Source organism: Rhineura floridana, chromosome 20 (genome assembly GCF_030035675.1).
Source record: "Rhineura floridana isolate rRhiFlo1 chromosome 20, rRhiFlo1.hap2, whole genome shotgun sequence".
In the NCBI taxonomy this organism is placed as follows: Eukaryota; Metazoa; Chordata; class Lepidosauria; order Squamata; family Rhineuridae; genus Rhineura; species Rhineura floridana.
Window position 1 is genome coordinate 17618180 of NC_084499.1, and position 19750 is coordinate 17637929.

General features: G+C 40.8%; 1 protein-coding gene across 6 annotated transcripts in view; it reads right to left on the reverse strand.

The window, feature by feature from the left end:
• Positions 1 to 19750, reverse strand: part of LOC133373731 (mediator of RNA polymerase II transcription subunit 27) — a 119848-nt gene that overhangs the window by 85687 nt on the left and 14411 nt on the right. For 2 of the 6 annotated variants that reach the window (XM_061603842.1, XM_061603841.1), the window contains exon 4: positions 14398 to 14535. The exons of 1 other annotated variant lie outside the window; for it this stretch is intronic. In XM_061603842.1, the coding sequence (XP_061459826.1) occupies positions 14398 to 14535 (138 nt within the window). Of the gene's footprint in view, positions 1 to 4157; positions 4615 to 14397; positions 14536 to 19750 lie in introns of those variants that run through there. 3 more of the 6 variants (XM_061603843.1, XM_061603845.1, XM_061603846.1) reach the window with 3 other exon arrangements.

Sequence of the window (19750 nt, forward strand, 5' to 3'; positions counted from 1 at the left end):
ACATAATTGGATACAACAGGCTGCTCAGCAACACATTTAAATACACAGACACGCAAACAGTAGGCAAATGATCTAGCAGGTCAGGCTCATTATGTTACTGAATGATGTCCCAGTCAAAATAAATGCATAGGAAGAAAACAATGTTTTTAAAAAATACACAAAATGGAAATTTGCACTGGATCATTCAGGCACTGAAATGGATCAGTTAACACAAGAGACTGAGAGACAAAGACATTTCAGCGAGAGTCTAAAGGGCCATTTCACAATGTGTATGGTCTACACACAGCGGGGTACAGGAGCAACTCCAATGCTCACACAGAAAGTTTGCACAGCATTTAACATGAACAGAGACCTACAGAAGCAATGTCACATGTAAGTTGGCCATACCAAAGTGATCCGCCCACCCCTTTCATGTGGCAATCTTTTAGATCAGCCTTCCCCAACCTGGTACTTTGCAAATGCTTTGGACAACAGCTCTCACAAGCCCCAACCAATATGGTCAGTGGTCAGAGATGATGGGTTCTGGGAGTCCAAAACATCTGGTCTTAGACTATTTTTGGAGTATTTTTAAAAAACATAAGCACAAAATGAACACAAACACCCCAGTAGCAAGTGGTAGCTGGCTCCACTTCTCTGGGAACCTGCTCTTTCCTAGTCATCCAGTGCAGAGATCCCCTCTTCTCGCTTCTCTGCACTTTGCAGAGAACTGGAGAGGCAGGGTTATTTCATGTGTCAGGGGTAAGTCTCAAACTATGACACCTTCCAAGTCCTCTGGCACAGCTACAGAATGCTCAGGGCAGGGAAGTCTTCATCATTTTGTATTGGGCTTTGGAGCTGAATTCAAATCATTCTCACTGCTTCCTGCTTGCTCAGAAGCCTAGAGCAAATTGAGAGAAAACACCCACCCCTACACCAGTGCACTTTGTAATTCTGCCACATTGAAGTGGCCAATGGGCTGCCCGGGTGGGCAAGGATCACTCAGGTACTTAAGAACACCTCACAGATTTAAGGAATAATCTGGCCAGCACCACCTAAATCCAAAGCTTCCTGGTTCCAGCAGCTCCTGTCAGGAAGGGAGAAGGAGGAGTGTCCAAAAACAGTATCTGGCTATTTTGATCACAAAGGCTAAGTTTGTGGATCCATTCAGAAGACAAGTAAAGTAATTTCAAATGTAAGGAGTGCATATCCACTATACAAAACAAGCAAAGCTTCAGAAAACATGCTGAAGAAGATAAAAGCAGGAACAGTTCACTAGGAAAAAGAAGACTGTTCCACCCAAGGCATTCTGGCAAAGATACTGCTTTAGATACAAGATTCGCTGACCTCTGCCTGCGGCATAAATATAGACGTTTAAAGACATTCCACAGATTCTTCTCTCCCCTTGGTGGGAACTCTCCTTCATAGTAAACCATGTTTTATGAAGCCTCTGAAAATCCCCCTTATCAACTACCTCTTTAGTCAAGAGAAAAAACTCCAACATAATTTCCTGTAAGATTTGAGAATGGAGAAAAAAATTAATCTGGTAAAAAGGCACAGACAAATTCATTGGCAAAAACTAAAAACAAGGAGAGTGCCACTCATGACTAAACACACACATCACTGACTTTACTGACATGTTACATGACAACAAAAAAACCATTTGGATTTTATTGAAGGTATAAAATGATTCTGCTGCCTATTGATGGCATATTTTTGCTGCTGAAATATTTGTGGCTGTTTTATTAGGTCAGTTTTATAGGTTCTTGTATATTATGATGTGTTTTCTTTCCTGATGTTATGTTCTGCTTTGTGCTCTTAAAAATTTGTAAGCCGCTTGGAGACTTCTATGTGGCAAGTGATTAATAATCTGAAAAAATAATGATAATAATGATTGTGACAAAATGGGCAACATGGGAACTGTGCAATCGAATCCGTGGTTTGCCAAAGAGTCCTAGACTTTTGTGGGAGGAAAAGCAGCCTTAAAAACAAAACAAAAACTTTTCAAGCTTCCACTGTAAGCCCATAAGAATTGTTAGGTTCCTCCCTGAACAAGTACAGAATAAAACATTAAAGAAATCAAATTAATTATAAAAGAGATGCTTGTGAAAACATTTCTCACTTTTGGGCTTCAGTTTTGATTGTACTCAGCATGAACAGAATTAAAATAGATTCTGTGAAGTAATTACGAGCAAGCATATTCACAGGGCTTGGCCTGGCATGACAGCTGCCACTGGTATCCTTCGTCTCAAGAATGCAAATGATTAAGGAAGATTAAATACCTACTTTGCTTAAATACTCTTGATAACGAGCTCCTTCCCTTCAGAAAAAAAAAGAGTGTTTTATGTTGGCAGTTGATGGATCTTGCTTTAAATTCTTTTAATTTGAAACAGCACCATCTGTTGTTCGGATTCGCAAGTTCAAGAACAGAGTCAAGCTCCAGTCTCAAGGAATTTGGGGTGGTGGTGGTGGAAGAGAGAAATAAAAAGGATGAAAAACTGAACAAAACCTTACAGAGCATATTCTGCTGTGCCCTTTTTCATCTGTCACTTTTTAAATTCAGCAGAAAGTTAATGCTCTTTTTGTAATTTTCAAGCCAGAAACTTATTAAATAAAGCAATGGACCACAAGCAAGTTTGGAGGCAAAAAAGCAAGGACAGAGTACTTGAAAGACTGTTACTCAGGAGTCTCCAACGATATGCTGTATTACTTGCTTTCCCAGTAACTCCAAATATCTATGATCTTGGCAGCATTCATGCTCTGTTCCATTCACTTTCTAATGTTATCTTCTATTCCATTAAAGAGCAGCTCTCTCTCAAAGAAGAGTATAGGAGGAGGTACCATGGGTTAACAAGCTATAGAGTTAACATCTGGGGGGTAGGAGATAAAAAGAAATTGGGGTGCTTCAAGGTACTGACTGAACTGAGACTATTCACAGAGGATGGTCTGCCATCCTTACAAGTCACAAAAACCTTTGCAAAAAAGCATTATTATTATTAGAAGTCTTTCTATATTCATTGCCAAGTGAGGCAAACATTCATTTCCCAGGCCTTACGTTGCAGCTGACACAGCAACACGCACACACACATGAAGCTTGAAGGCCGTCTAAGCAACAAAAGATGCACTTTGGAAGACCAAGCATCCTTTCCATCCACTTACTCAGATACTCTCTCCAACTGTGGAATGTGCAGGTGGCAGGTCACTGCCACTTAATGAAAAAGCTAGAACAAAATGTGTACTTCATCTTGTACCTTCAATTTATAAGCCAAGAGCAGAGGCCTCAATTGTGTGGGAAGCAGGTACCGCCTCTGCCTGAGCAAACCACCTGCTTCATCGCTCACACAGGCCTCACGCAGCCTGCGAAAACACCAGCCCAGGAAAAGCGGTACATGGTATGGTAAGGTTCCTCACACAGGGTATTTATGCCAAAGTGATGAGGAAACTCTGTAGGGTGCACTTGCGGGGACCAGTAAAACTGTAATGCAATGTGCACTGTGTGAATGTCTTGACATAATTTCATCATGCAATATACTAGTTTTCACATGCAACCAAGAAGAAAAATGGCAACAGACAGAACCCCACTAACTTTCCTATAACTCCATCCAGATTAAATGAGGCATTTTGCATCATACTGGGTGGAGCAACAGCAAGAAAGGGCTGTTTATTATTGATTTCACACAAACACGGTGCTTGAGCAGCTGCAAGAAATACACAATGCTATGAGGCACCATCAAGGTGTTCAACCCTGTAACTGAAAGGCTACTTTCAAAGGGCACATATCTGCCATCCTGCCATCTCTTCAGTACAATCCTGTACATATCTACTCAGAAGTAAGTTTCACTGAGTTTACTGGGGCTTACTCATAGGTAGGTATAGGACTGCAGCCTCAATTCCCCAAAATAGATGTTTAAAACAAGTTTCTCCCTTCTCAGTTGAAAGCCTTCCACTGGGTCAGAACATTCTCCATCTAGCTCAGTATTGTCTGCACTGACTGGCAGCAGCTCTCCACGGTTTCAAGCAAGGAACATTCCCAGCCCTACCTGGAGATGCCGAGGATTGAACCTGGGACCTTCTGCATGCAAGACATGCTCTACAATGAAGTACAGCCACCCCACTCCAAGCATATCAATCATTTTCTTTTGTTATTTTCATAGGCTTTATTTTTTTTAAAAAAAAAAGTTACTGAGAATTTACTTGCAACAGTATTTAGATAAATATAAGCAGCATAATTTATTAGCTTTCACAAAGTTAAAAGGCTGGACCACATTCCTGAACGGCTTCCTTGCATATGAAGTTGTTGGATATGTTCAGCTTGCCCATTTCAAGTTTTTAGCACAGCTGTGCAAGACACTGGTGAGATGTAATTGAAGTATTGTGCCATAATTTGGATGCCCAAGTTCAAGATGGAGGAATTCAACTTGGCTGAAGTGCCACATAATGTTCCCACCTTCTATTAAACTGAATGGTGAGTTCCAGAAATAGTCATGGTGTAGTAGTTACCTAATGTGCTTCATGAGGCCAAAGAATGGAGGAATACTGATCTTGTGCTGAAATGCTGTTGGTGGGCTGAGAACATCTTGACATGTTGAGAATATCCTTTGTGTTTGCCAACCAGTAATAAGAGGACATCCGCTGTGTCTGCATAAAGTGATAAGAAAGTTGATGAGGCAAATAGCCAAAGGGGAATGCCTGTTGTGTTGTATTGGAGAACACTGAGTGGACAAAGGATCCAAAACGTTATATAAATCTGTCTGAAAGTGAAGGACTTGAGGAAACTTTATTGCCACCTATGAAATGGTTCACATGCAGCAATGATCTCTGCTTCTGAATTGACACTGGGGTTGACCACCCAAGTATTGCTCCAATTGAGTAACTATAAATTAATTAATGGGATGGTGTAAGCAAAATAACACAAATATAATAAAGGTGTTTTATTAATCAGAATATTATTGTATTAATGTCCCATTAGCACCTACTGCCACAAAGTCTCATACACATTTTTCCTTGTAACTCAAGTGCAAAGAATTACTACATAAATAAAGGGACATATTTTATATGAAGAGCTTTTTGTGTCTAGCGAAAAAAAGGGAAGCAAAGAGGGGTTGTATTGCAATCTCTATGAAAGAGGAACCACACAGTGGTCATCATCCTTCCACTTGAAGTACACTAAGGCTACAACCCTATGCACATTTACTTGTCAGTGGATTCAGTAGGGCTTACATCTGAGGAAACATAGATACTGAGAATGTGTGAGCACAAGAATGATGGTGGCTGTTGATTCAATCAATCGGATTGTGGATAACTAGCCCAGTATAACTTTCTGGGATAACCCCATAAAAGAAGATATTTCACTCTGAGGGTCCCACCTCAAGACCCACTGAAGGTTCGTGAAACAACATCCAATTGAGGGAATTTTCCCCGCTGCTTCTCTCCAAACAGGACTTGAAATTGAACATTTGGTAGATGAAACAGAAGGCCAACTAAACTCTCTTTACAAATGGGGCTAGCCCATCCCTACCTGCCATATCCAAGGTACAGAAAGTTTCCAATTTAGCCAGACTGGCTGGCAACCAGAGAAGGGGCACAGATTCCCTTTCTTAATAGCGTGTGAGGCTTGGTTGATATATCTAACATGCCTTTAGTTACATTTTAATCCTCTGCTCACCCCAAAGTCCCGGCCCTCACCTACTGTCATGACTATTACATGGTCATCTGACTTGAGTAAGACCAGTAGGCCATGTAGCCTAGTGTCAACTAATGTGATTAGCAGCAGTTGTCTGCAGAATGGGCAAGAGCGCCACTCCCACCCCCACCCTTCCACCCTCCTGCAACCTGAGATCCTTTTAACTGGGGATATCTGAGACTGAATGTGGGAACTCTGGCATGCAAAGCATGTGATTATCAGAAGGATCCCTAGCCCAGAAGTCAAAGCATGCTTCACTTTAAACAGGGCACACATCCACTTCCAGAAGATGCTATTGGATTCACAACTCCAGCTTCTTACACACTGAGCTACCAACTCCAGAACTGAATGGGTGATCTCATGAGAACATTTTTTTTAATTTATTTCTATTTCCATTTTGCATTAACATGTATTTAGTTACAAAATAATACAAAAAACCTATTAACTCCCTTTCCCTCCCTTTCCCCAACCCCTATCACCCCCCTGCCCTCCCTTTCCCCTAATATTAACTTTCAAGATTTTATTTTGTAGTTTTCTCCTCTGCGAAACTTCCATTCTTAAGATATCCACAACGATCTGAAAGGATAGGGCACTGGTCCCAAACTAGTGTCCGATGTAGCAGCCAAGATAAAAGGCCACCAATCCACTTCAAAGGAGTCCTTACTTTTCTTTTTTCCTTCCGCCATTCTTATTTTCTGTGTTAACTTCCTCATGAGAACATTTTGTACACAATTTACTTCAATCAAAAAAGGAATTTACTCCCTTAATATCGGGACAGTATCTATCTCAAACACACACAAAAACCCTCTCATGCACCTCATGCACCTTGAGACAAGTAAACATGTTGTTGCTAAGCTGCTAGCTGGTTCCTACATTTGTAAAAGGAAAAAAAGCGTTCAAGAAGCAAAATAGTATGTGACTTTAAATGGTACTTTGTGGAAAGCAGCCACCACTAAAAGGAGGTTTATAGCCAAGACTGGAAGAGTGGCAGCATTCTATATTCTATATTCTTCAACCGTTCTGAAATGCAAGTTTGCTCAGTGGATCCCAATCAATTCCACTGGAGAAAATAAAAAAGTGTGCATGCAATGTAGAAGCCTGCCCTGGAGAAGGAGAAACTTTAAATGGCTGCCAGGCCTAAACCACTTTATTTTGCTGAAGAAGTTACCAAGATTTGTCTCCATTGATTTTACTTGCAAGAAAACCACCACCTCAAAACTGCAGCGTCAGCAGATGCTAAAAGGTCAGCTTCTTGCAGGATGAATGCTGTATCAATACTTATTAGGACGTTTTCATACAAGGTACATACACGAGAGGGATGGAAAGAAGATGCCTGTAATCTCACTTAATCCTAGAGCAGCACTGTCAGGCTCTTTAGAATGTGGGAAAAAAGCAAAAGGGGGAACCTTAAAATATGCTTGGGTATTTAACTGGGCATATGCTGGATAACAATATCCTGATATTTACAGCCAAGAGGTCATATTCACAGGTTTGAATGTAGCCAATCACTTCGCCATGTATGGCAAGCAGAATTGCCTCCAATCAGCAATGAACATTTGTGAACTGTTTTTTCTCCCTCTCTTACCCCTTAAAGTCACCTATAAACAAGGAGGAGGGTTAGGCAGGAAGGTGACAAAGTACAAGGTTCTGTGGACTAGTAGCTTTTGTGGATTTATTTGCAAGGCTGATGTACTAATGCTAGCTAGGAACAAACTTGAACTACACAGCTAAATCAGTTTTATATCACACTCACTGTTATGGCTTCCCTCAAAAAATGCTCAAAATAGTGGTTTACTAAGGTGCTTAGAAATTCTTCCCTTTCACCTCCACCACCCTGAACTACAATTCCTAGGAATTCCTGGGAAGGGGGAATGACCTAAATCAGTCACTCTACAGCAGCGATAGGGAACCTTTTTGGCCTGATGGTTCTTTACCTTCCCACACCTCTGTGGGCCAAGTCTGACCGGTGGACAGGGCCACCCAACAGTCATCTGGTGTCGTAATGTTGTCAGCTAACTGATAGGTGGGCAGTTCCGCCCACCTGCCAAAGTTGACCCAATGGGGTGGGGTGAAGCAACACCAAGCAGGATTGAACTCTCTGCTCATCAGTGGAGAATTCAATCCTACTCTCTGTTGGGGCCTGAACAGGATTTAACCCCCTCTCATCACCTGATGAGTGGGGCTTAAATCCTGCTTCTTTGGTTGCATGCACTATACATCCCAATGGGAAACTGGCCAGCACAGGCAATGGAGAATTGAATCCTGACTATCAGCTGATGCCACTGTGGCATCAGTAGCTGACTGACAGATAAGTGTGATTTGGAGAAAATGGCTTCACAGGCCAAACTGGCCCATGGGCAGGAAGCTCCCCACCCCTGGTCCACAGTTTCGATATGCCATAAAAATGGTCCTGAGAAGCCAAGAGCTTCCTCCTAATCTGCCAGCAAATGCTTGGAAAAGGATACAGTATTGGAGAAGCATTTTAGCAATCTGGCTTACAGCAGATGTTGATGTATTTACTGTATTTTACTGTGTATACATTTGTATTGTAGTGAACCACCCTGGAAATTTTAGTAAGGGGCAGTAAATAGATGTTTAAAACAAAATAAGTAAGAGTTTGTTATATGCCAGGACTTCTGGTTCATATATAATGCTGAACCCAGATTCAGTGAAAGCTAAACTTGTTTCGGCAGAAGTCCTCCTCCTAGAGTCAAGAAGAGGGAGAAGGAAAAGTGGGGAGCATGAAGCTCAACCCTTTGCTCAGGTGTTTGTGGAGGCTCATACAGTAGGGCCCCACTTCCTGGCGTTCCGCTAATGCGGCGGCTTTCATTCCCCGTTTTAAAGCCGATTTTGCGGCATTTTTGTGCAACACGCCCCATTATGCTCAATGGTGCCCTCCAAATGTTTCAAACAACAACTCTCAATAGCTCCAGCAAAAACAACCATAGTCCAAAATAACTGGAGGGCACCATGCTGGCTGTGCTAAACAATGACTTAGCTTTATGTGCAAACACAGCCAAGCTTTTCCCAGCTCTCTGGTAGCCCTATTGCTGCCATGGTTTTCCTTACGAGGCCCATTGTGAGCCAAGCGGTAACAGAATACCTCAGGTTCATTGAGATGTTGAGAGATGGCCCCTCCCATCAACCATTGAAACGAAAAAACAAAACACAAAAATAGAGAAAATATCCCTCTTTATAATCTATTTGGTTCTGTTTAATCCTTACATCTTGTCCAATTATCTTGTACACATTCAAGAGAAGTTGTTTTATTAAATTAGGAAAATTAATCAAAGGATAAGGAGTTAAGAACCCAAATAGGCTATTTCCTTTCACCTTGACTGTCTGACTAAATATGTTCAACTCTCACTGAATATAGAAAAAAATAATGCAATCATGAAAATAAAAGTCATTTAAAACTGTACTATACAGAACAGCCAAAGGCTGATTCTGAGCATTAAGGGAAAAAATGTTCATTAGTTTCAGTGGGCCTACTTTGAGAACAACCCCCCATCTCCTAGTATGAATGTTGCCAGGTAGCACAATAGGTAAAACTTCAACCCAATTGGAAAAGTTTCATGTTTAAGACACATGAAACGGCAACAATTTGCTCCTAAGCATTGAGAGATTCTACAAACTGATTTTCTTAAAATGCTATACTGGCTTTTAAAAAAAAAGCACACTATGCAATCTTGGCAAGTAACCCCAAAACGGCAGAAGCAAAACTTAATATAAATTTTCTGAAATTTTAGAAATGCAAGGCTCCACTTAGGAGTGCAAAAAAGACACACACGCACACAAAATACAACACTGAGCCATAAGGCAGACCAAAATTACAGTCTCAACATGACAACAGCATTGAAACGTCTAAAGAGGACCCAACTGAAAGCATATGGATAGGGCAAATGAATGCGGCTAATTTAAAGGCAGTATTTCCTTTTTCCAAAAAAGGAACAAAGCCTCATCTGCAGAGGAGATACAGTATCATTCTACTAAAGGCCATCTTTCTAATAAAGTGCATCTTCCCAAAGGACTTGAGAAACACACGTGCCCCCTCTTTCCCGAGTACAGCTTTTGTACATTTCTATCTATACATCTTCCTATATAATACTTTCTTAAGAGTCACACTATAAAATTATGCGCAGGTGCAAGCCTGCACAGAAGCTTTCATGCATAGCATGATGCTGCGAGGTGGGGCAGCAACGGTGATGGTGCCACCACCTAATGGCACCGGTGCACAAGTCACACAATGTCTCAGTAGCCAGAGGGCTCAAAAGTTTTAGGAGCCCTTTTAACACCCCCGTAAGAAGCAACACAGCATCAGGTGCCAATTATTGCACTGCAGAAAATATAACACGGCAGCTGCCTGGCACCCGAGACAAGTAGTTACTCAGTTCTGACAGAAAGAGCACTGGCCCTACTGGGTAAACCCATCAAGGGAGAAGGGGGCAACTGGATGCTGCCACTCTGCCATAGTCCAAGTGGCTCCATAGAAAATGGCTGGGGTGCTTGTGATGACAGTAGGGGCCAAAGCCCAGGCAACGAGCCTTTGTGGTTCCCAGTACACCTCCACACATCGGGGACCAACTTACAAGATCTGAACAGGGTGGTTCATGATAGATGCTATTGGATGCCACTGATTCACAGGGTCGTCATAAGTCGCAATCGATTTGAAGGCACATAACACCACCACCACCACACTGGAGAAGAAGTGTAGCTCAGTGATACAGCATCTGCCTTAGCATGCAGAAGGTCCCAGGTTCAATCCCCGGCATCTCCAGTTAGGGCTAGGAGAGAATCCTGCCTGAAATCCTGGAGAGCCATTGCCAGTCAGTGGAGACAATATGAGCTAGATGGACTAATGGTCCGACTCAGCATAAGGCAGCTTCCTATGTACCTCTTTTCATTTCATGGAGCCTCGTGCACACAAGATTATCTGCATTGTATCTCATCTATTCCTTCAATTTAAAATGCCATAGTATTTTAACCTCCACAACCAATCATCATGCTTACCTCCATAATTACAAAGCATGCCAGGGAGGGTGTGTGTGATAGAAATGAAAGCTGTACAACTTGACAGAAAAGAACTGGAAGTTGCCTGAAAGTAGGGAAGATCTCCAAGTACGTACGTATGCATCCATTCATGATGGCACCAACATGGGCAGCTCAAGGCACCCTCGTTAGAAACCCAGTGCACTAAAAACATGAAAAGGATAACAGAAACAAGGATCACTCCTTAAAACTCTCTTACAGCAAAAGCCCCTGTGAGGCTAGGAGTGGGATGCTAATGATATGGCTCTCTGGATGGTGCTTCACACTTTTGGAACTCCCTCCCCAGAGGGATGCATATGGCCTCATTGCTCTGGGTCTTTTAAAAAAACTTTGAAGACACAGTTATCAAGTCTGCATTTGGCTGAATTGTGCTCTATTTGCTGCTTTATTTAAAAAAATAGCTGCTATAGTTATGGGACACTGAAACGCATCTCCACTTAAATAGGAGGAAGGGCAGTTGAGAATGTGGGCATCTCTACCATACATTGCTGCCCTGGCATTCACCCTCACATACTACGGAACGTCTTCCAAAAGCAGCACAGCTGTTGATCATGAGTGTGTGCATAAAAAGAAAAGACACAAAAGAATACGAGTGAGTGAGTGAGTTTAAAGGTATTTTCCCCACTGTGATGTGGTTGGACTACAACCTGGAAGACCAGTGTTTGAATCCCCACACAGCCATGAAGCTCACTGGGTGACCTTGGGCCAGTCACTGCCTCTCAGCCTCAGAGGAAGGCAATGCAAAACCACCTCTGAATACTGCTTACCATGAAAACCCTATTCATAGGGTGGCCCATAAGTCAGAATCGACTTGAAGGCAGTCCATTTCATTTTTAATTATCCTCAGGTTGAAATCCTCAGCACTCTCAGCTTAGGAAATGTTAAAATTCATCAGCAGCTGCAGCCAAAATACTGCCACAAACGCCTCCCCACCATCACTTCGGAGACAGACCCTTACAAGACAGAAGCGACAAAACCAGCGGGCATCTGCATACCTATGGAAAGCACCATGATAATTTGGTTCCACAAAAGCATCCAATCTGCAGGGCACAAAAGCATCTACTGAGCTACAACAATGGTCCCCATAACCCAGAATATATTAACGCACACACTGAAAGATGGTAAGAAGCCATTAATGTCAAAATTGGCCCCAAGAAAGGAAAGATATTTGTATGTATAAGGACTGCTGTTAACTCACCTCCTTTGCACCCAAACAGTGCAACACAGGTGGCTTCTCAGTCAGATCCAGAATATATATAACAAATAGCCAACGCTTCCCCCCCTATAAGCACAGCTCTAGATGTTTATACAGCAATCGACATCTCAATTAAATGTATGTTTTCAGTAGGTAACAGCCAATATCCCAGCCTTCTTTGTTCTGCAAAGCCTAGAGACAAGAGCCTCAGTTAAGGTGTTTTTTCATTGTTGTAGGCAAGTCTCCTGCTGCAAATCTCTATTATAAATATACCACCCTGCTGAGCAGAGCTCTACAGGAATTAGCTCTGTGCAATTTCCTACAGGATCTACATTGCATCTCAATCCCTTCATGTTCAGAGACCTTCCCGCATTTTTATAATCTCACTCTTTTGTTTTTCATTGTTTGGAAGAATATTTGGCATTGTTTAGTTGACTGGCACAGAACATCTATTTTAAAAAATGACACCAGGATAGTAAGTTACAATGCAAATGAAGCAGGTGTGAAAGGGATTGTGGAGTTCAGCAACTTCTGCAAGGGCACAATGCAAATCAGTGAATGCCAGTTCTAAAATGAGCTCACCTGATTAAGCGACTTCACATAACTTACTTAAAGATCTACACTTAATTGGGTGGTTCCTATTCAACACTATGTTATGTGCCTTCAAGTCAATTACGACTTATGGCGACCCTATGAATCAGCAATCTCCAATAGCATCTGTTGTGAACCACCCTGTTCAGATCTTGTAAGTCCAGGTCTGTGGCTTCCTTTATCAATCCATCTCTTGTTTGGCCTTCCTCTTTTTCTACTCCCTTCTATTTTTCCCAGCATGATTGTATTTTCTAGTGAACTGTGTCTTCTCATTATGTGTCCAAAGTATAACAACCTCAGTTTCATCATTTTAGCTTCTAGTGATAGTTCTGGTTTAATTTGTTCTAACACCGAATTCTTTGTCTTTTTCGCAGTCCGTGGTATGCGCAAAGCTCTCCTCCAACACATTTCAAATGAGTTGATTTTTCTCTTACCCGCTTTTTTCACTATCCAACTTTTATTTATTTATTATTTGATTTATATCCCACCCTTCCTCCCAGCAATATGGACTTTCACATCCATACACAGAGATGGGGAATATCATGGTCTGAATGATCCTGACTTTAGTGTTCAGTGATCCACCTTTGCATTTGAGGGTCTTTTCTAGTTCTCTCATAGCTGCCTTCCCCAGTCCTAGCCTTCCTCTGATTTCTTGACTATTGTCTCCATTTTGGTTAATGACTGTGCCAAGGTACTGATAATCCTTGAGAAGTTCAATGTCCTCGTTGTCAACTTTAAAGTTACATAAATAAAGTTACATAAATGGACCAAAACGAAGGAAGTGTGAAAATTGGAGGGAGAAGTATCAATAATTTAAGATATGCAGACGTTATACTACTAGCAGAAACCAGTAATGATTTGAAATGAATGCTGATGAAAATTAAAGAGGAAAGCACAAAAGCAGATTACAGCTGAACGTCAAAAAGACCAAAGTAATGACAAGAGAAGATTTATGTAACTTTAAAGTTCACAATGAGGACATTGAACATAGGTTGCACATCAGAACAATCAGATGCTGTAGCACCCCCATTTCTTTTAAGGCATTACATAGTTTTTCATGATCTACACAGTCAAAGGCTTTGCTGTAATCTATAAAGCAAGGGTGATTTCCTTCTGAAATTCCTTGGTCCGTTCCATTACCCAATATATGTTTGTGATATGATCTGTATGTTGCGATTCAACACTATAAATGAATGATTTCCATTCAGTGCTGTAACTGCTGTATAGAAGTCCACCTCTGTAAAATGTAAATGTACTGCCTTCAAGTCGAGTCCAACTTATGGCGACCCTATGAATAGGGTTTTCATGAGGCTGAGAGGCAGTGACTGGCCCAAGGTCACCCAGTGAGCTTCATGGCTATGTGGGGATTTGAACCCTGGTCTCCCAGGTCGTAGTCCAACACCTTAACCACTACACCACACTGGCTAAATATCCTTATTAGTCATTTTAACTCATGTTCTGCTTACACATACAGAATAGTAGCAATCAAGGTTTTCTTCATCCACAGTCATGTTTACTGCTGTAAAACTGGTCAGAGTAAGTATCACACACAAAAAAATCGTGTTTCTATTATTCTCTGACAGTGGATCAGGATGACAGTTGTCTAATTACAATTCTCAAACAAGTCTAGTTAATTTGTATATAATGTAAATATTTGCATATAAATGTGCAATTGTTACAACTACTCCCCCTCTCAGCATTCATGTTTTTTAATCACCATATGCCAACTTGATTCTACCAAAAAAAACACCCATATCTTTTGAGTATTTATATACAGATTTTGGACATGTCATACAAGGTAAAACATGCACTTTTCAAGACAGGCAAAACATTTCAGTATCTTGAACTAATGGAGTATCAATTGGTTTTCGCTTGAAAACTGAACAGGGAAAATGCTCTTTACCTGAAAAAAGGGATGCTGACTGTCTTGGTTTGCAGGAGTTAGGAACCATGTGGATCGAGAAGAGGCTGCATCATTCCACCTGCCCACCCCATTCTCCAGTAGCCCTACTGGTAGGATAGCAACAAGCTTGGGCGGAACCTGAAAGAGATGATTTGCAACACTTGGGGCTTACTGGGAACACCCCAGCCACTGGGCTTCTAACCAGTGCCACTGCAGATCACTGCTTCTGGGTTGCACTGAGGGTGAGGGTCAGGAGCAGCAGGGAGGGTACAAAGGGAGGCAGGTCAAGGAGAGGGCAGCCCTCAATGTGGGAAGTCAACAAATAAAATGTATGGTTGGAAGCCTCTGGAGTAGAGTCTTCCCCTCCTTCGCATTTAACTTTTTAATTCTACAAGGCATTACCTCTAAGCCTTCCTAAGACTGCCCTTGACAAAGGGTGGTGTGGTCACTCGAAATGTGTTGGGCATAATAAATAGTCTTTATTACCTCACCAACCCTGCATTTTGTTTGGCTCCCTTCTCCTTTACCTGCAACTGAAGGTGACGGTGTACCCCACTTTTGTTACTGGCATTATTTAATTATTTAGGTATGAATCACCTTTTACATATATCTCAAGATGGTTTACAAACATACCATAAAAGACAGCTAAAAATAGTTTTTAAAACAGTTAAAAAAAAACCTCTGAAGTTAGGTTTAAAATTAACACCTAAGGCAAAGACCTTTTCATCCAGCTGGAACAGCTTCTCAAAACAAAAATGTCTTCTTCTGTTTCCAGAAAATAGAAATAGTGGGCACCTGTTGTTGTTCCACATAACAGGAGCAGCCACACTGTAAGCCCAGGACCAAGTTACTATAGAGTGGGCTTTTGATATTATTGGGAAACTCTCCTGCAGAATGCTGGGTACATAAGGGTTACAACAGTCTCAGCTAGCCTTATTGTTGGTTTTGTCTTTATGGGTACTGGGGCAAGAAAGGAATAATTGTGGGTGCTCCTGGTGAGAGTAGGGAGCTTTGAGGATGGGGAGTGTCTTATTTTGCCCTACCTTTTAGTGCAGGCTGAAGCTGAAGAGACATCAGCAGAGGCAAGATGGTGAGGCTGGTTGTCTCTGCTGTATTTTGGATCTGCCAGTAGCTATTATGGTCCCCATACAATAGCTGTTTCAGTTTATATTGACGTTTTAGATGGTATCTTATCTAATTACCTGCGCTGCTCTAAAATGTGGAATTTTTAAGGGTTTTTTTGTATTTGACTATTGTGATATTTTTAGGATGTTGTGAACCACTTAGCAATTTGAGGCAGCATACAAATTATCTTAAATAAATAAGAAGGGAAGGTGACAAGGATCTCAACACAGTTCTTATTGCAGGAACTCTTAACATATCTGGCCACTTCTCTTTGAGTTGTTCTACTTTCAAGGAAGTGTGATCATCCCCCAGTCTTTTTTTTATTATCCAATACACAAATCTTGTATGCAAAACAACTACTGAATAGGATGCTTCATTTATGTATGGAGCCAGCCCAGGTATTCCAAAATCCTAGATTGTAAATCTAACAGCATTCCCATTCTGTGTCTTTCAAAAGCAATGACATCTTAGTCCCAAGATGGCTCACAATGATCAAATCTTTGTCAAGAATCTTCACTCAAGCATCATTCCTCCAACGTTGTAAAAGGAAAACATTTCCCTTAATTGTATGAATGAAATCTCTCTGGAGAAAACTGGAGTTGCATCATACGCACATTTAACTTACGCGAACTCAACTATAGACACTCAGCAAAAAAATTGTATTACTGACTAAGAGGCCATTATTCTCCGATGAAAATCCTTGCCACCTGCACCCATAAATCCCTCTCAGCTGATTGTAGAGGGAAGTTTGTTAGTGCCACGGAACCAAAGCTCAAGGGATGTTAGATTCTGGCTGGCTCTAAGACAGAACAGGAAGTAGAACGGAGGTTCCTTGCATGAACCTGGAATTTACTCTTGCACTTTCTGGCCAGCTCTGTCTACTCTGCCAAGAGGGATTTACGGGTGCAGGTGGCTTGGAATTTCATTAGAGAATAATGCCCCCTTGGTCAGGAATACTACTCTATGAGGGTAATTCTGATTTACGCAATTTTCGCCTTAGGTGGTGACTTTAGAACGTAATGTTGTGTAAGATGCAACTACGCTGTACCTGAAGTAACAAGATCAGAAGTGTTATACTGAAATTTTGTAGGATAAATCCCATAAATAGTGTGATCTCGGGTAAGAGGCAGTTCCCAGAGACCATTAATATATTTCAGATTAATTGGCCAATACCAAAACAAAATTAGAAGTTTTTGAATACATCTTACAACTTAACTATTAAATTTATTTTTCATCATGGATAATGATAATGAAGACAAAAAAGTTTATCTCAGCACCATTCTTGGACTCTTATGGTTAACAATTAATGACATTTTATTGCTGTTAAACTCAATATCTGTGTCTGATCAATACTAAGCTACCAAAGCAGCCTAACAAGTCTGAAACTCCCCTACAAGGTTCTATTGATTTTTTCCCTTAAGCATGCAACAAAATGACCTACACAAATAATTAAGAATGAAACAGATAATTTAGTAAACTAGAAAAAGTACTATGTTCTTTCCCTTGGCTTCAGTGACATAAAATCATAACTCATTATTGATAGTTAACTCAAGTTTTTGAAAAAAGGAATAAATTCTATATCCAAAGATACGTACAAATTGTGTGACTGCACTTGGAATACTGTACAGTTTTAGTCACCGCACCTCAATAATGGGGTTGTACAGCTGAAAAACATTGAGAGAAGAGAAACTAAAAAGATAAGGAAGTTGGAAGAACTCCCCTATGAATCAGCTGTCTACGAAGTCCCTCTCCCTAATTTGGGTACCATCCAATAACAGATATGGCTACATGGACAGGCAAAATGAATGTTGGACATTTGCTTTCATCCAAAGAGTTCTATACATGTATTTGCAATGACTGCCATATCTGGTGAGCAAGAATTTTTACTGTCTCAAATACAATATTCCCTTTTTAATTCATTTCCTTGTACCATCCCAGCTATTTCCTATCCAGTTCCCACAGTTCAGTGAGAGCCAGTGTGGTGTAGTGGTTAAGGTGTTGAACTACGTTCAAATCCCCACATAGCCATGAAGCTCACTAGGTGACCTTGGGCCAGTCACTGCCTCTCAGTCTCATGAAAACCCTATTCATAGGGTCGCCATAAGTCGACTTGAAGGCAGTACATTTACATTTATTCCCACAATTCAACTACCTGAAGATCTCTGGCCAAGAACCTCCCCCTATGCATGTCACTTTCAACAGCTCTCTCAAATTCACTTTTAAAGACCCATTTAATCATTATGTGAACATTGTTTCAGTAATATAGCAGATTACCTCTCGGCTTTAAGCTTTTACTTCCTTTCTATCTTTTTTACCTCTGTATCCTAATGAATAAATGTACATTATTATTTGTTCTATTATTGTGCAGTTTTATCTCTTGTACTAAAAGCTGCCTTGAATATTCTATAGGCGCAAGATACACATTTCAAAAAAATCAGATAAATAGGATCACATAGGTAATCGATCACATAAAACATGGCTGCTTGACAGTCAATATTGTCAGATATGCACAGGAGCACAAAAATGTTTAACAAGTCTTACACCTAGTCAGACTATTTATCCATCTAGAACAGGGATGGAGAACCTGTGGCCGTCCAGATGATGTCGCATTCCAACTTCTATCATCTCCATTGGTTTGAATTAGTTTAGACTGTTGAAATGCTTGAGTAATGCGAGTGTGTTGATCTTGTAAGTGTATGCTTAAGGTAAACTGAATGATATCTACTTCCAGCCATAGTTAGATGAAGTTCTGTTTTACTATAAAGGGGACTGGCAGCTTAATAGTTTTGCTTTGTTTAATGATATGACTGATGTATAATGGTTGGAAAGTGAGTTGATTTTCTTCTATCTAATCATGTATCGTATTGTGTGTGTTTTTCAGTGTGTGAATTTATATATTTTACTTGGTGTTTATTAATTTTATTTCTTGATGTCTAGATGATAAGTTTATTCAGTGGTTTACTACGTTTATTATTAATTTTTCTTGTATTTTTGTAGTTGATCTTTATGTGCAATGTTTATTTTGATACCAAAGTGAATGTTTTGTTCAGTTAGTTGTGTTTTAAAGACTGTAGAAATACTTTGTTCTGGGTTTCTTGTTTGGTATTTACTGTTTATGTAAGATTTTTAACTCATGCTGTAAACTGCTTAGAGTTTTGTTTAAATATAAGCAGTATAGAAGTTGTCCAAATCATCATCATCTCCTCTGACCACTGGCTATGCCAACTGTTGTTGTTGTTATGTGCCTTCAAGTCTATTATGACTTATGGCAACCCTATGAATCAGCAACCTCCAATAACATCTGTTATAAACCACCCTGTTCAGCTCTTGTAAGTTCAGCTCTGTGGCTTCCTTGATGGAATCAATTCATCTCATTTGGCCTTCCTCTTTTTCTACTCCCTTCTATTTTTCCCAACATGATTGTATTTTCTAGTGAATCATGTCTTCTCATTATGTGTCCAAAGTATGATAACCTCAGTTTCATCATTTTAGCTTCTAGTGATAGTTCTGGTTTAATTTGTTCTAATACCCAATTATTTGTCTTTTTCGCAGTCCATGATATCTGGAAAGCTCTCCTCTGACATCACATTTCAAATGAGTTTATTATTCTCTTATCCACTTTTTTCACTGTCCAACTTTCACATCCCTACATAGATGTCGGGAATACCATGGTCTGAATGATCCTGACTTTAGTGTTCAGTGATACATCTTTGCATTTGAGGACCTTTTCTAGTTCCCTCATAGTTACCCTCCCCAGTCCTAGCCTTCCTCTGATTTCTTGATATTAAGCATCAAATGTCTAACAACATCAGGAGAGTCACAGGTTCCTCATCTTTAGTCTAACCTATGATTGCTTCCTCTGGCAATAGCTCTTCAGGTTCTCATTATCTGCTATCTGATCCTTCCAATGGGAGATGCAAGGGGATGAACCTGAGGCCTTCTGCATGAAAAGTATGGTCTCTGCCACGGCACTACAATCACTCCCACACCTTGGGATTACTCTGCTGAACTCTGGAGCTAGTAAGCAAAAATGGATGGAGGCCCAAGTAAGCCAGTGCAAAGAGGGATCCAGATTCTGTTGTGTTGTGATCACCCCCCTGCAGACACCTGCCTGGGTTACTGCCAATACCTAACCCACCTGCCCTCTCTAACAGCCACTGCTGATATGAACCAACTTGACAAGGAGGGTCCAGACCCGTCTAGTCCACCTCAGCTTAAGAAAGCAAAG